Consider the following 15,659-nt stretch of genomic DNA (forward strand, 5'->3'; position numbering starts at 1 on the left):
CCCCGGTGTCAGCATATTACAAGAGCATAAGAGAGCCACCTCCCTAGCTAAGCACAGAAGACAAGACCCGAAATGGGGGCAGAGAGGCACCCCATTCCTTCCTGGATTTAGGAGAAACCCTGGTTGTGAGGCTGGGGAGCCAGGGGCACAGAGAGGCTCCTTTCTTTGCCCCAGATGCCATTTCCCAGCCTGTTGCACTCAGATGTTTACAACCATGTTTTGTTTGCTGAATGCAGTGGCTCACCAAGGTTGCAGTGAGGCTGCCCAGAAACTGAAACCAAAATGGTTTCCAGGCTTTAGGAAACCAAGCTGTTTACCAGGAGGGAAAGAGACTGTAAGAAAGACTTCAGACTGAAGATGATGAAACATGTGCCTGTTTTATTGTGTGCAGGAAAAAGCCCAAGCTGAGCAGCTCCAGCTAGCTAAGAGTGCAGTGAGTAGATTTGCCCTAATTCTAACTTGAAAGAAGAACAAAAAGAAGAGTGACAAGGAGCGCATGGGCTTTGTTACACGAAAAGAGCGGGTCAAAATCACTCTGCATTACCTATTGGAGTTTTTTAGGCAGGAGTCAAAATGTCCTGAACAGGACAAAACCTGATCAGAAAACTAAAAGAGAAAGGGAATTTGTTCATTATCCTGGCAGAGGCTATTCAGAGGAGCATTCAGATCGTCAGGTGTCTCTGCTTCGGTCAGATTCAGCAGCTCTTCATCACCTGTAAGACATGTCCAAAACAGGTTATTTCATACTGCGGTGTTCTTGCATGTTACCCCTCCGTGCTGTGCTAAAGACCCCATGGACGGGCTCCTGAGATTGCCTGTTGTGTTAGGCAGCTCCTGGTGGCCTGCCTGCTTTCCAAAGGACACAGAGGCACAGGGATAGTGGAGGGGAGTTGGAGAGGGTAAAGCCCCCGTGGGTTTCAAAGGGGTTTCTGCAGGAACCTGTTGCCCTAGTGACAGCCCTGAAACTGGGTGGACTGTAGACAGAGCATGCCCGGGTTTTGGCCCTCCCTTGCTGACCAGCTCTGGCCTGAAGAGACTGCGTCTTCCCTGCACAGCATCTCTGCCCTAACCTGGCTTTTGGCAGAGCCACAGAGGTGTCTGTAGGACAAGCAGCCATTTAGGACCAGGGACTACAGGCCCCATGCCAGAAACTCTACTGACAGTAGTGGGCTTTTTATCACTCCCCATGACTTGGAGAGTGGTATCTGCCCCTACAGCCCCAATATTCCCCCACCCATTCACAGTGTTGTGGTTTAAGTCCACACAAAGCTACCCAGGTCATCACATTTGGTGGGGCAGGGACCTGTGCCTTAGTGGTGCTGTGGGCTGGCTGTTGATAAGGTGGGTAACCTTGGCGAATAGTCCTCAAGTGTGTCTCTGCACTGATCCTGAGCCCCCACAGAGCCAGCAGCTCACCCACAGCATCCTGGCTACTGGCTGCCAGCTCCCCATCGATGCCTCCCATTGGTATCCCAGCACCCAGGCCCTGGGTGGTCAGCACAGGCAACTGCTCCTGTTGCACTGGCTCAGGTGGCACTGGCTTGGGTGCCACTGGCTCAGCCCTCTTCTGCAGCTTGGGCTTGGGCTGGACATCTTCCAGTTCTTCCACCAGTTGTTCCACTGGTTCCTTTGACGATCCTGCCTGTGATTCCACTCCCAGTTCCGCCTTCAGTTCTGCCGCTGGTTTGAGCTCCATCACCAGCTGGTTGCTCATTCCTTTCTTGTCTTCTCTGGCTTTCCTCTGCTTTTTGATCCTTGGCTCCCTGCAAGGGGATTTCACATGAATGACAGTTGGGCTTGGGGAGGAGGACTTTTGCCTCCTGCACCAAGGCCTCTTGCCTTTACTGTGATTGTGCCCCAGTCCATCCCAGCAGAAGCTGCCCTTCCCCAGCCCTCCTCCCCAGCCCTGCACAGCAGCCTCCTGTGGCTGCACTGGCAGGTGGGATCTTGGCACCAAAATCTCCCCCAGCTCCACACTGTGGTTGAGGATTGCTTGCCACCCAACTGAGCACCTACATAACCACCCCCATCTGTCTCTGCCCCTCAGCGCCTGCCTAGACCTTTTTTAGCTTTCCCCACTGAATACTGATGGGGCCCAGCTTGGCTCTGTCCCTGTACAAAGATCGAGCGGCTCAGGGCTCAGGTTAAGTGCACCCAGAAAACAACCCCACAGCATAAGCAGGTTTTTACCTATAAATCCAGTAAGCTGAGTTCTCCTCATGGGCTTTTTCCTTTCTTTTCCGGAGCATCTCACGGTCCCTCAAGCGGCGGGAGATGGGGATTTCTGCAAGGAAAAATTAAGTGATGACATGACAATTCAACACCTCCCTGCCTGGTGACAGAACACTGGTGCAAGAAGCTGTGCTCTTTTTGCCATGAAGCAGGTCTTGATGTGAAACTGCTTGGGTGCTGTACCTCCAGCTCAGCCTCAGTGGGTAGGATCTCATGATAAACACCCCCAAAGCTCCTGTGCTCCTGTACTGAAAGTTACTCTAGACTTCTAGTTGCAGTTTTCCTGCTGTTGCTGCAGCTCTGAGGTGAGAAGGGGATGAGCCAGAGGGCATAGGCTTTCCTGTAAACAGATGCTTGTGTGTATTAGGATGAGACATTGTGGGTGATGCTGACCCAATCAGAGACCAGGACAGGACTAGTACACATTGCTGTGAGTGAGACTGGTGCCTCAAAACACAACAGCTGCCCCAAGCTGGTCTGCAGCTCTGAAGAAGACCATATCAGGGCTGAAGACAGACTGACTCTTGTGAATCAGACTGGCTCCAATGCTGACTTTACCATTTAGGCAAGATGTGCAGTTTACCTACAGCCACCAGGAGAAAGGGGCACCCCCCTGCATCCCCATCACCCCATGCAGGGCCAACTTTAAAATTACATCAAGCAATCCAGGCCCTTGTCCAGGGAAGCAGGAATACCTTAAAGCCCACATATCTGATCTCTGCACGACTCTCAACCCTCATGTTTTTTCTGCTTTTCTATCCAGCCATATCTGCAATGTGGACCAGGTGCCTCCTGCCTTTCCCTGTGCACCCCTAAAAGAAGTATGGCTCTCCCTTCTCTTAGCCCCTGTTAGAGTATGACTGCAATGAGCTCTCCTCAGTTATGTTTTAATTCTTAGGAGTCTGTTCAGGGCTATGTTTGGTTTTAACCTCAGGACAATGCTGATAACACAGTGATGTTTTTGTTGGTGCTAAGGTAGCGCTTGTACTTCTCAAGGACTTGTCAGGGTCTTGTGCTTTGCAGTGAGAGAGGGAATTAGCCGTTCTAGAGATGATTTACCACCTTTTGCTCTTAGCACGGTAGTGCCATACAGGAAAAGAGGGCTCCTCTCCTAAAAGATTCCAGCCTAACAAGAGAAAGGACACAGCAATACACACAATTCTGAAGGCAGCATGCAATGATGGTGCCAGAGTCCATTAGTGATGACAGGATCACCTCAGCATCACCCGAGAGAGTGTCAGCCTCTGAGTGCAGTCCAGCACTGAACTTGGTCTGCACAACGCAAGCAGATGTTCCCCAGTCATGAGGCTGTTCCCCAACACAAAGCAGTGTAAGAAGCAACAGGGCACAGCCAGCACGAGGTGACCCTGCCATCCGCATAACAAAAGGCAGAAAAGAACCTGGAAAAATGAGGTTACAAGGTGCAGTAGCAGGATCTGCTTCAGTTTAACTACCGAAGTACTTAATCCCTTGCACACCCCTCGCACAGCCAAGGTAACTAACTTTCCCTTTCAATAGGTCCTGCGAGCCATAAAAGCACTTTTAGCTGCTTGCAATCAGTTTCCTTCCCTACTCATCCTAAGCAAATTGTTTCGCATGAGTAGCAAACACCCCTCACTCATTTCTGACTGGTCCAAGAGAGCCCTCCCACAGATGCTCTAGAGCTGTCAGATGTTAACACTAAGCAGGAAAGATCACAGTAAAACATCTGTGTCCTGGTGAAAAAAAATCTAGGTAAGAACACAAAGGTTGAGTTGAAATTAAAAGAAAAAAACATCCATCAAGCTGAAAGAGCAATGAGACAGTATTGCCAAGTCTGCAGAGAGGCATTATACTGATGCTGCCAGAGGGATTTTGAGTTAGAAAGTGTTTATAGGTGCTTCTGCCTCTGTGATCTGAAACACGACACAGAAAAAACACCTTTGTAGTTAAGTCTGCATCCTCCATCCCCCAAGCATAAACTGTTAATTATTAACTCCTTTTTTAGAAACCACTGGTGACAAAGATCGTCCTCTCTCCTCCCCAAAAACTCAAGTTAGGAGTGTTCTCAACCTTACCTTCCTCTTCATGCTGTTTATGGGCCGCAGCGGGTGGATCAGAAGGTTCAAAATTAGTATTGTATTGTTGGGGATTAGCCATTCCTCTTCACGGTGTTGAGTAGGAAGCAGCCTAACTCCCTCAGAAGAGCATCTGGAGATACTGGTGCAGCATAATGAGGGCTTGAAAAAAATGCAGACTGCCCGCCCAAAACCTCTTATCTGGCCTGGCCACTAGTAGAGTAATAATATTCTCCTTATCAGAGTGCAAAGGTATAGAGAGTCTCTGCCCAGGATCTACTGTGGATTGCAAAAGATCCACACAAAGTTAGAACAAAAGTTAGTGCTTTTATACATAAAATAATTATAGTTCAGATTAATTTACACTTATTGCTGCTAAACTGTAACTCAAATGCCCTCCTTTATAGTAGAAAGGAGCTGCATGGCAGGGCAGGATGTGGCACTGCCTTTCTACTGGTTTCCATACTGGGGTTTAGGGAACTGTTGTTAGTCCTTAAGGACCCCTTGTGAGGTCTGAAATGGGATGTTTGCTATTTGAAAGATGTTTGCACAGGACCCTGGTAGTGCTGGTGGGAAGGGACCTCTGTCTCCACTGCAGCCCTTCTCTCAGCAGGAGTTTCTACTGCACAAGGTTGGAGCCCTTGTGGCATTGTACACTTTGGAAACCCCTGCAGATGGAGACTGCCAAATTCGTGTGACCTGTCCAAGGGCTGCACCACCTTCCTGGGAAATCCAGACAGAATAATGAATCCAGATTGGCACTCCAACCAAATGCCTGTGTGTGTTGAGGGCTTCCCTGTGACTTGTTGGTCCAGGCTATGAGCAAAGCACTTCTCTCAGGAAGCAGGATGGCAATGGGTAGCCCCAGTAAAACTAGTGAGAAGACCCAGCTGTAGCCTTGTCCACTGCAGATTACAGGTTACCTCCAGAGAGGTGGGGCATGTTTAGCAGCCCCAAAAGGAGCAGCAGGGTGGTGGCAGCAGAGCAGATACAGGAAGGCTCTGATATGGACGGGTAGGCCAGGATGTCATAAAGAGATGTGAGGCTTCCAAGTCATTCACAGGAAAGTTTCTTGTTGCTCAGTCACAAGTGAAGGTGTCCTGTGCTGGTGAGGATGTCCATGTTCTAGTACTGTATGATGATGCTGCACAGCACCGGAGTCATGCAGACTTCTTGAAAACTGTCTGGCAAGGTGCTCTATCATGCAAACACAGAGCTTGGGGAGGAAGAAAACACATCACATCTCAAATGCTGTATTAAATTCTGTGCCTTTCACTACAAGACAGACATTGAGGTGTTGGTGTGGTTCCAGAGAAGGGCAACAAAGCTGGTGCAGGGTCTGGAGCACAAGTCTAATGAGGAACAGCTGAGGAAACTGGGGGGGTTTAGTCTGGAGAAGGGACAGGGGGGACATTATTGTTCTTTACAACTACCTGAAAGGAGGTTGTAGTGAGGTGGGGCTGATCTCTTCTCCCAAGTAACAAGCAGTAGGACAAGAGGTAACGGCCTCAAGCTGCACTGGAAGAGGTTTAGATTGGACAGTAGGAACAATTTCTTCACAGAGAGGGTGGTCAGGCATTGGAACAGGCTGCCCAGGGCAGTGGTGGAGTCATTGTCCCTGGAGGTATTTAAAAGATGTGTGGTGTTTAGGGACATGGTTTAGTGGTGAACTTGGCACTGCTGGGTTAACAGTTGGGCTTCATGATTTTATGGGTCTTCTGCAACCTAAATCATAGAATCGTAGAATCACAGAATGGTTTAGTTTGCAAAGGACCTTAAGATCATCCAGTTCCAGCCCCCCACCATGGGCCTCACACTAGACCCCGTCACCCAAGGCTCTGTCCAACCTGTCTTTGAACACTGCCAGGGATGGAGCATTTGCCACTTCTTTGAGCAACCTGTGCCGGTGCCTCACCACCCTCACAGTAAAGAACTTCTTCCTTATAGCTAACCTGAACTTTCCCTGAATAAGTTTAACCCATTACCTCTTGTCTTATTGCTACAGTCCCTGACGAAGAGTCCCTCTCTGGCATCCCTGTAGGCCCCCTTCAGATACTGGAAGGCTGCTATGAGGTCTCCAAGCAGCCTTCTCTTCTCCAGGCTGAGCAGCCCCAATGTTCTCAGCCTGTCTTTGTATGGGTGGTGCTTGAGCCCCCTTATCATCCTCATGGCCCTCCTCTGGACTTGCTCCTACAGCTCCATGTCCTTCTTATGTTGAAGACACCAGAACTGCGATTCCATATGCCTGGCCATAGCAAAACTTCACATCTAGAAGCATTCTTACAAAAAACTTGATATATTCTGGGCTGCTTGCAGATGATATGAAATATAGAAGATGGGATGGAAATCTCTGGGTGTTTCAGTGCTCCGTGGGAACCGGCTGCGTGCTCAGTCTGTGGCTAACTCAGCTTCTCACACCCTCCATCTACTCAGTCACTCCAAAGCCTGGTGGGGTCCGATAAGTGACTCCTGACTCAGCAAAACATTGCCATATGACACTGCAGAGATGGTACTGTCAATATTGCTCCATTCCAGCAATCTTCTGGCTGGGTAGAAATGAATAGATTTGTAAAGAACATTTGTATAAGAAGGAGTTGGTGTGCCTTTAGTGTCTTTAGAGGTGCTTAATGGAATAGATGGGCTTTAAAATCTTACACAGCCTGCATTTGCATCTTTTCAGAACTGAAATCTCTAGAGAGGCTCTTAGGTGCAAATTTCCCAAGGAAGTGATTTTATTACCCTATGGGGAAGCTTTGGTGTTGATGACTGGAAATTACAGATGCGGCTGCCTAGTTTTGAGTTGTCTCTGCTCTGCAGTGGAGGCACTGAGAGGCAGAGACTCACCTGCAAGACCACTGACACTGGGCTCATTTTAAAGCCCAGATTACCTCCCTGTCCACTACCAGCACCAGTAACACAGAATACTCTTCTTTTCCAGCAAAGCTCTCTAGCTCATGTGGCCAAAGCTGCATCCTTTTTGCTATAGAGATGAATCTGTACAAGTAGATTAACCTTTCCTGACAGTCTCAGTTGCATGAGCTATTACAGCTGGATACTTTACATATGCCAGGTGCTGCTTCCCTTCGTTCCTCTCCACATTTTGGTTCAGGTAGCTCTGGGATACCTTCACTGATGCTTCGGAGGTGAGGAGCTGGAGGAGCTTAAGCAGGTGTCTAGCCTATTGAGCAGCACCAGTGTCACAGAACCCTTGAGTGTCAGTGGAGCTCCTTGGCAGGGGCACACTCCCAACCTTGGGTACCTCTCACTGTGCTGGTCCCCCACATGGCTTTTACTACCCAAAAGCTCTGAGCATGCTTAGTCCAAAGGACAGCTGGACCTAGGCCAGGACCCTCTGCCCTACGCCCATCTCCTGACACTGTTGGAGCTGTCACTGCAGACACCAGGCTTTGGACCTATGCATAAGACAAAGCCCTTTACGAGACTCAGTGTATCTCTCTTTACCCCTATCTGTCATTTCTACTGCAAAGCAATATCCAGAGACTTGCATATCCCTCCCTGCAGTTAATGGATGCAGCCATAAACCCAAGATTATCACATTGAACATGAGCAGCTGGGGAGCTGGTCTGCTGTCACTCTAACAGGGTGTCAGGGCACTTCTCCAGTTTTGTCTCACATGACAACGATAGAGAAGCGATTTTCAGGCTTGAACTTCACTCCCTGAATTGAGACAGGTTTGGGGGCAACTTTACTGGTTGCAGCACGCTTCTCTGGGAGCTGGGCTACCAGCGAGTAGCTCTGTGTGTTGAACTATGGTGCCTGTGAAAGCAGATAATCCCTTCCTTCCCCTGCCCTGACTGACGCATGAAAAGACGGGAAACAGGTGGATAAATTCAACAGGCAAAACTGCATGCAAAAGTACAAATCCATGTTTATAGCCCCTGCCACTGACCAGTGCAGTGCACATGTCTTGCTACCCACCAGCTGCCTCCTTAGTCTTGCCTGACCTTGCTAGGCACAGATCTGTTAGGCTTCAGGGTTGGGCTTTCTGCCCAAGGTCTGTGGTGGTGTTAAATCAGCACCTCCCAGGGTCTGCCTCTTGCTCTTGAGTCATACTGAAATAAGCAGACAAATCCAGCAGTCCCTGAGGGGGTTGGGTGTCTGAATCTGCTGCATGTATCATCAATACTAACAGGGTCCCAAGGCTGCTCAGTCTTTGACCTTGCATGTCAGGCTCACAAGTGTGTGCTTTAGCTCTGTAGTTTCTAAATAAACAATCCATGTTGTGCTGGAGGCATGCAGCTTTCCTCTCCAGAACAGCCCCTAGATTGTCTGTGTTGTTTTTTCCTAGCCTCTGCAAATAAATAGATGCGGCTTTAAGGGTATACAGAATGAAGGGCTGCAGCCACTCTGCGTGTGCGGGGGAAAATGGGTTCCAGTTATGCATCATGTTATGCTATATCTTCCCTCAGCCCTGCCAGAAAGCTGGGACAGAGCTGTCCTAATATATCCTGCGTGTGGGTGGGCTGGCAGCAGGAGGAATAGAAAACTCCATGGGGAAGGTGCATTTGTGTTGTTCACTATGGAAGTGTTTTAGGGATGATAACCCCACCAAAATCCATCCCTATGGTGCATCTGAAGGTCTGCACAGAAAGACTGGCAATACAGAGAACAACATGCAGGCAGACCAGCCCTCCCTTGCTACCTGAGGGCTGGAAGGGAGCAAACAGGCTTGCAGATCCCTGGGACAAATGAGCAGATGGTGTAGTAGCAGTAGCTGTGGGTAGGTGGGCAAGCTGTCTCCCCTCCTCTGCAGAAGTGGAAAGGGTCCAGGCATGGAAAACAGAGATGATAGAAGCTATGGACAACTCCGAGCAACTAGCCAGCTGGGACTTTCCAGCCTGGGGAAGAAGTTTCAATGAGAGAAAAGCTTTCAATGACAGCAGCCAGCTCTGAGCCAAGAGGCAGTGGACATCAGGTCAGACGCATCTCTCATCAGACTGTTATATAACAGCCATATAACATGGCTGTTACATGCTCTCCATACTATTTCCAGCTGCAGCATTAAAATCTACCAGCAATGGCTTTGTTGCGCATCGTGGTGATGCCATGTCCCATGTTATGATTCCAGGAAGGTGCAGAGCTGGAGGTGCGTGGGGATGAATTACATGACTAGCTGGCCAAGCACCACAGTAGCCATGACACTGGCACAGCTCCTGGACTCTTGGGGTGGTCACTGACTTCAGGGAGCTCGCTTGACCATGTCTGTGCCCTGGACTCTTACCCAGGTGCCTGCAAGGGAGTTGTATGAGTATAGTAGCAAGTCAGAGCAGCATGATTCCCTATGGGTGAGCACAGACATGTCCTGGAAGGGTTTCAGCTCACACTGAAGTTCTTTTAAAGGCTGATCAGAAATATTAACCAGTCATTCTGAAGAAACACAACATCTGGTGCACAACACAACAACTGAACTGAATTCAGCAGGCAAGTCCTGGATTAGCTAGCGCCTGCTGATCTCTACCACTGCAAGGAAAGGGATCCCCTTGCATACCCAAGTTGTACAGTCTCGTTACAGCTATCTCATGAAAGGTTGGTTGTGTTCCACCTGGGAGACAAAAGAGCAGAGGGAGCCCCAAGGACTGCCAAGGCACACTGTCGGGCTGTGCCAGTCCCAGAGATGGCCCTGACACCAGGAGCAACCTAGACCTGAAATTTGGCAACCAGACGGGAACCTGCAGTTCCCAGAGAGCAGTTCTGGGTAATTAGTGAAGTTTGGTGGCTACTTTCAGGAATCAGGAATCCTTGATGAAGCAAGAATCAGGGGTCCCTTGTGTGCAGGGTCTCCCCTTGGGCTCTTTCCAGACTGCTGTTGTGAAAAGCTCTTGGATAAGGAGCTGAATAAAATCTGCACTGAGAAGCGCAGATATTACTATTTTCAACTTACGCCAGCTCTGTAAGCTGTGGTGTTTGCTAGGGAGCCAGGAAGACGTTTTCTCCCACGCTGGAGAAACTCCTTTTGCTAAGTTGCCATCCTACAGAAAAAAAACATCTGCACCTTCTTCACTGGAATCTGTGTGCTTCTTGCTACTCCCACATGGCCTTTGCCGCAGGAATGTGTATGAGATAATATTCACAGTGCAGAGCATCGTTTTACAGGGGATTTGAAATGAACGTTTTGACTGTACACTTTTAGTAGCCCTTTGTAGGAACCACCTTATGCTGTTTTCCCTCAGCCCTGCATAAAAGAAGTTCTGTTGAAATAAGACTGTGCCCATCATTTTATTATTCACCATCCCTAACTTTAACGTGCAATCAGTACAGAGCACACAGGATCAATTAATCACCTGTTCCTGGGCTCATGAAAGCTCAGATGTCTCGACAGTTCCCATTTTTCAAAATCTGGATGTCTTGCCTGGTTCTCCTAGAATAACAGAGGAAAAAAAGCATACGCGCTCAGAAAAATACTTGCCACATCATACTTTGGCTCCTGTCCAGCCCATGGAACAGAGCTGACTGGTATAAAATTGGCTTACTATCCTGTCTAGAAAGCTGCTGTGGCTGCATGCCATCATGGCCCACAGTGTCCACTCCTTTGTGGGTGATGCTTGTGGTTGCTGCCCCGTTTTGCATCACCCACTACCATCAAGAAGAGTGTGGCACCATCCCATCTGCAACCATAGGCTGCTGCTAGATCCCCCAAGCCTCCCATGCCCCAGACTAGCTGGACACAGCTACCCTGTACCTCCCTGCAGCTTCCCTTGACAAGCTGGGCACCCCTGTCCTCCTACAGCCTAGCACACAGTTTGTGTTACCTGCCGTGCAAGTGCACTGCTGACCTGTGTTCAACCTCATCTTCACCCTCTGTCCCTTTCTAATGGGATCTCCTGCTCAGTCACTCCCCAGTCTGGGTAAAATCAGTGCCCCAAAGCAATTTGTGCTTCTCTTAGGGTCCCTGCTGCCCTAGTCCTAAAGTTTATGGTGGTACCTTTTGTTTGAAGTTATGCCAAAAGAGGCATGAGGCACGTAATCGGACATGTGCATTTGCAAAACTCCCTTTGAAGGATTTAGTGGTGCTGTTTGACTCTCAAGGCTAGATGCTTAGTCGACTTTCTGCCCAAGTTCCACTCTGCCTTCTCTGATTGCAGGCAGCACGAACGGTGGGCCTTTCTCCCATACCTGACAGTGTCCGGTTCGTTGTCAGCTTGCCGGCACTTAGGTCGGAGGCCTTCTGGCCATGGGTTCCTGACCTCACCTTTTTCATCTGCTGATCATGCAGCCACAGATGGTCTGACTTAGCAAGCTGATGCAATGGGTGAATAGTCAGCTTTTCTGTGAGATTAGTCCCCTGCCAACACAACAACCTAAATCCCCCCAGCCTGCAGATGAACACTAGTTACTGAACATCGTGCTAAGAATGGGGCAGGAACCTTCAGGCAAGGGCCCTAACCCTAACCCTAACCCTTCAGACACGCCTGCACCTATTTTCAGGCACTACCAGTGCAGGACAGTGAAGCTCCCAGGCATAGGGGAGCTTGAGTGACAGTATTTCACAAGCACCCAGTTTCAGATGGCCAAAATTAGGCACCCGGAGGTCTCTGTCAAGGGCATGAGCTTACATTCGCTGCACACAGAGCTGGCATTCATTGGCATAGGTGTTCCCATCAGTCCCACAGACAGGCAAGTACACGAGGGGGCAGACCTGCAGCTCCACCATCTCTCCACACACCGGCTGAAAAGGAGAATCCACATCACCCATTTCAGTACCAGAAGCACCCACTTCTTCCTCCCACGGCACCTGGGAAGGAGCAAGTCCCACCAGCGACGTGGCTCCCCCAGCTCTGGGCAGGGCACACAGAGCAGGAAAGCAGAGGGCAGGGGCCACCACGTCGCTCAGTGGGACTCACAACCCATCCTCTGGTGTGGGTTTGATGCTGGAGCACCAGCACACATGAGGCTGAGGATGGTTGCTGGCAACAGCTTTTCTCCCAGGCATGCTAAGCACTGAACCTAATCTCAAGCCAGAAACCATAAAACCAGAAATCTCTTACCTTTCTCAGGCCGTTCCCTTCGTTCACCTCTGCTCCTGAAACAGAGCAGAGACCCATGAACATGGCAAACCAGTGACTGGTGGCAGGAGCATGAGATATCAATAGGGGTCACATCCAGACCAAAGGAAAGGCAGGGTTGTACAGGACCCACTCAGGATCCAGATCAGCTGTGTGGGTTTCATGAGGGGGGACCAATTCCTGCATGCCACCCTCCCAACAGCACAGTGCACAGCCTCCATCCGCAGCTGAGCTGGCTGGGACAAAGCTGTCAATGCCTGTTCCTGCTCCCTAATCGCTCTACTGACAGCCTTCTCTCCCAGTGTCTGGACCAGGAGCTCCACACTGCATCCAGCACATTCCATGAAATGTGAATCCATGGAGTGCAGCACAAGGGGTGTCTTCAGAGGGCTGAGGCTGGGTAACTCTGCACAGCCAGACAACAGCCACCCCAGAGACAGCTGCATTCTGTGGGTCCTTCTGCAGCCAGGAAGAGCAGTAGCAACAGCTCACAGCCCATTTGTGCGGTGCATGAATATCCTGGGAGCAAGAGGGCTTATACACAGGCTGCTGCGGGACCACTAGTATGGGCACCTAGGTAGCATCGATTTTCTGGAGTCTACAAATAGCCGCCTCCCACATGAATACGCTGAGCACACAATGTTCTTGTGAAGATCTGCAGCTTTTCATGGAAGCAGGAACAACAGTAGCTGCCATCACAGTGTATGTGCTGTCCCCACATATCCTGGCTCCCACCTGCATTGCGGGCTGTCCCCTGTCCCACCACTCTCCTGAGGGCAATGCAGTTGATGAACCAGCCTATAACCCTTGCCCTGAACTAGCACAGTCTGTTTGCCGCAATCCTTCCTCCCTACAGCGCTGCCCCTGTGTGTGCTTGCCCTCCCCACCTCCGCTCCAAACAAGAGATCCTGGTTCTTTCTGCCCTCCCACCCATTTCTGGTCCATCGGTTGCTCCCAACCCACCACCACAGAGCCATGTACCAGCAGCAGAGCAGGCTTACCACCGGCAGTGATGAGAGCAATCAGTGCTGCTGCCACCACCAACACCACTGGCAGCTCCTGCATGGGCATGGCTGGTGCGGACGCATGCACTCGTGCACCTTGCTCTGAGCACAGCTGCCTTTATAGGAAGGGCATCGGCTTATCTCAGCAGTGCCGGGAAAAGCAGCACTTTGATCTGCCCTGGGAGCAGCTGCCCTGTGAGGAATCACTTGGGTGTTCTCACACCACTGATAAGCCCCGGCGGTGCCACTTGCCGGCCTCAGGTATTGGAGGCTGCTTTACAGTGCCGTGCTTTGTTGTCTGGGTTGGGCGATGCTGCTCTTCTCCCCTCCTCACAGCCAGCTCACCCCTGGGTGTATCTCATCCAAACCATCCCTCCAGCTTGGCAGCTGCTGCTCTTCATACATAGCAGGTATGCCCAGTGGAAAAGAGGAAACTCAGGCTCATTTGAACGGCTGTGCTGTGGCCTGAGCGTTATGAGACACAGCCAAGCAGATACTCAGCTGCCTGATGCATAGGGCAGGACCACAGGAGTGGGATCTCAAATACATGGGCAGGAGACCTGCTGTCATGCTGCAGCAAGCACACCCCATCATCAGAGGGGTGGGATGGGAATGGCTGGGGGTGGAGAGGGCCTGGAGGGAGTGAAATTCAGGAGTGGGAGCAGGGAGCTGCAGCTGCAGCCACTGTCTTTGCTCCTCTACCCATCATCATGGGCAGTTTGATACTTTGCTCTGCTCACCAGCTTGGTCACGTAAATGGTTGCAGCTGAGACTGACAAAGCAAAAGTATCATAAGATTCAGTGTGATGGAAGGGGTCTGTGTGCATAGAAAACCAGCTTAAATACTCAGAGAGAGGACAGAGAGCGTGGAGAGGATCCTCCATGGTAAGAAAAGCCAACTGTTCACTGAAGAACTTTTCCACAAGCATCAGCAACCCGGAAGATCTCAGCCACTTTGCCTGCAAGGCGGGATGCTCAATGTCATTCTTTCCATGTAAGCATCGTCATCACCCCTTTCTGAAGATCTTAATTTACCACATCCATCCCCACCTTCCTCTGGTGAATCAGTGGTAAAGGGTAAAGGATGGAAACAAAGACCACTGTGTGGAAAGTCAGTGTTGTAGCTGAAGACCGGTGTTGACTAAAAACTCCTTTGGGACAGACTTGGTGGGGTCAGAAGTGACAGAGGGTCTCCTTCACTCTGGGAGCAGGCAGCAGGTGCTGTGTAGGCAAGGGGCAGGAAGGGGGTAGGTGTCCTACAGAAGCCACCATCAGCCTGGGAGAGCTCCAGACACCCACAGCAAGCACATGTGCCCTTGCTGAGGAGCTGACCATGACTGTGCTCAGGGCATTTCTTCCCCACAGTCTACCTGAGGCTTAGGAAGGTACAGGCTAGCCCTAGATGTCTGAGACAAGGAAGCAGCTTGGTGAGCATCCCTCCTCATCAGAGGGGTATGGGCACTATGCAAAACTGCTTTCACCCTTGCCATTGGGAGGTCTTTCCACCAGCTCAGCAGGGCTGTGAGCAGGTTCTGGGAAGGAGGAAGGTGACTGATTCAGGGTTCCCCTTGCAGAACCATTCCTCCGCTCTGCCAAGGCAGCTGTGCACATGTTTTATATTCCCTCTTCACAGAGTTTACATAGCTCGGTAACCTTTGGCTGTTATTATTATTCCACTTTGGAAATCCCTCAACTAAAGTAAATACTTAACTGCATTAGTGGTTATTCCTGAGGCACATGGGAGCCTGTTGTTCTTTTTTAATCTAGTACTAGGAAGGCCAAAGTGGGATCAGACAGTAGACTGATAGCAGTAGCCATTGCTCCTGAAGCTAATGAGGGCCTGTTGTTCTTGTTTAGTCTAGTACTAGAGTCCAAGGTGGGATCTGATAGTACCCTGCCAGTAGCAGTAGCAGCTGTTCCCAAGGCACATGGAGGCATCTTGGTCTTGTTTAGTCAGGTACTAGAGAGGCCGTGGTGGGACCTGATACAGCCTCTTGATAGTGCCAGATAACAGAAGAAAAGGCAACAAGCTCAAACTGCAACCCTGAGATATGCAGGTCACAAGGTAGGAAATAATCCCTACAGTGGAGATCAAGCAGCAACCCAGACCAGCAGGGAGGTGGGAGATCTCCATCACTGGTGGCCTATGTGCAGGGGCACAGGTGGCCTGTCCAAGCCCTTCCATGCACAAGGGTTAGCAAGCTCACCAAACCAAGATTTGGAGGAGCCCACCACCAGTGTGTTGGGCCCTGGGGACACAGGAGCTCTCATCTACAGCACATGTGGCACCCACCTTTCAAATGTGGTCCCAGCCAACACTCAACTACATGGACACCGTGGGG

General features: G+C 50.3%; 1 protein-coding gene and 1 long non-coding RNA gene across 2 annotated transcripts; both read right to left on the minus strand.

The window, feature by feature from the left end:
* Nucleotides 1-358: 358 nt before the first annotated feature.
* LOC133206595 (uncharacterized) lies at nt 359-5,555 on the minus strand. The gene is made up of 4 exons (XM_061342699.1): nt 4,290-5,555; nt 2,191-2,284; nt 1,417-1,763; nt 359-713 (listed from the first exon to the last, which is right to left on the minus strand). The coding sequence occupies exons 1-4, from the start codon at nt 4,369-4,371 to the stop codon at nt 607-609; spliced, it is 630 nt and encodes a 209-aa protein (XP_061198683.1). The 5' UTR covers nt 4,372-5,555; the 3' UTR covers nt 359-606.
* A 4,952-nt stretch (nt 5,556-10,507) lies between these two features.
* Nucleotides 10,508-12,671, minus strand: LOC133206629 (uncharacterized). The gene is made up of 2 exons (XR_009723822.1): nt 11,864-12,671; nt 10,508-10,668 (listed from the first exon to the last, which is right to left on the minus strand). It is a non-coding gene; the product is annotated as an uncharacterized LOC133206629 (long non-coding RNA).
* Nucleotides 12,672-15,659: the final 2,988 nt, after the last annotated feature.

This window comes from Neopsephotus bourkii, unplaced genomic scaffold (assembly GCF_033783945.1).
Source record: "Neopsephotus bourkii isolate Nb327-2 ecotype Australia unplaced genomic scaffold, CSIRO-AGI_Nbou_v1 NB_1814, whole genome shotgun sequence".
Classification (NCBI taxonomy): Eukaryota; Metazoa; Chordata; class Aves; order Psittaciformes; family Psittacidae; genus Neopsephotus; species Neopsephotus bourkii.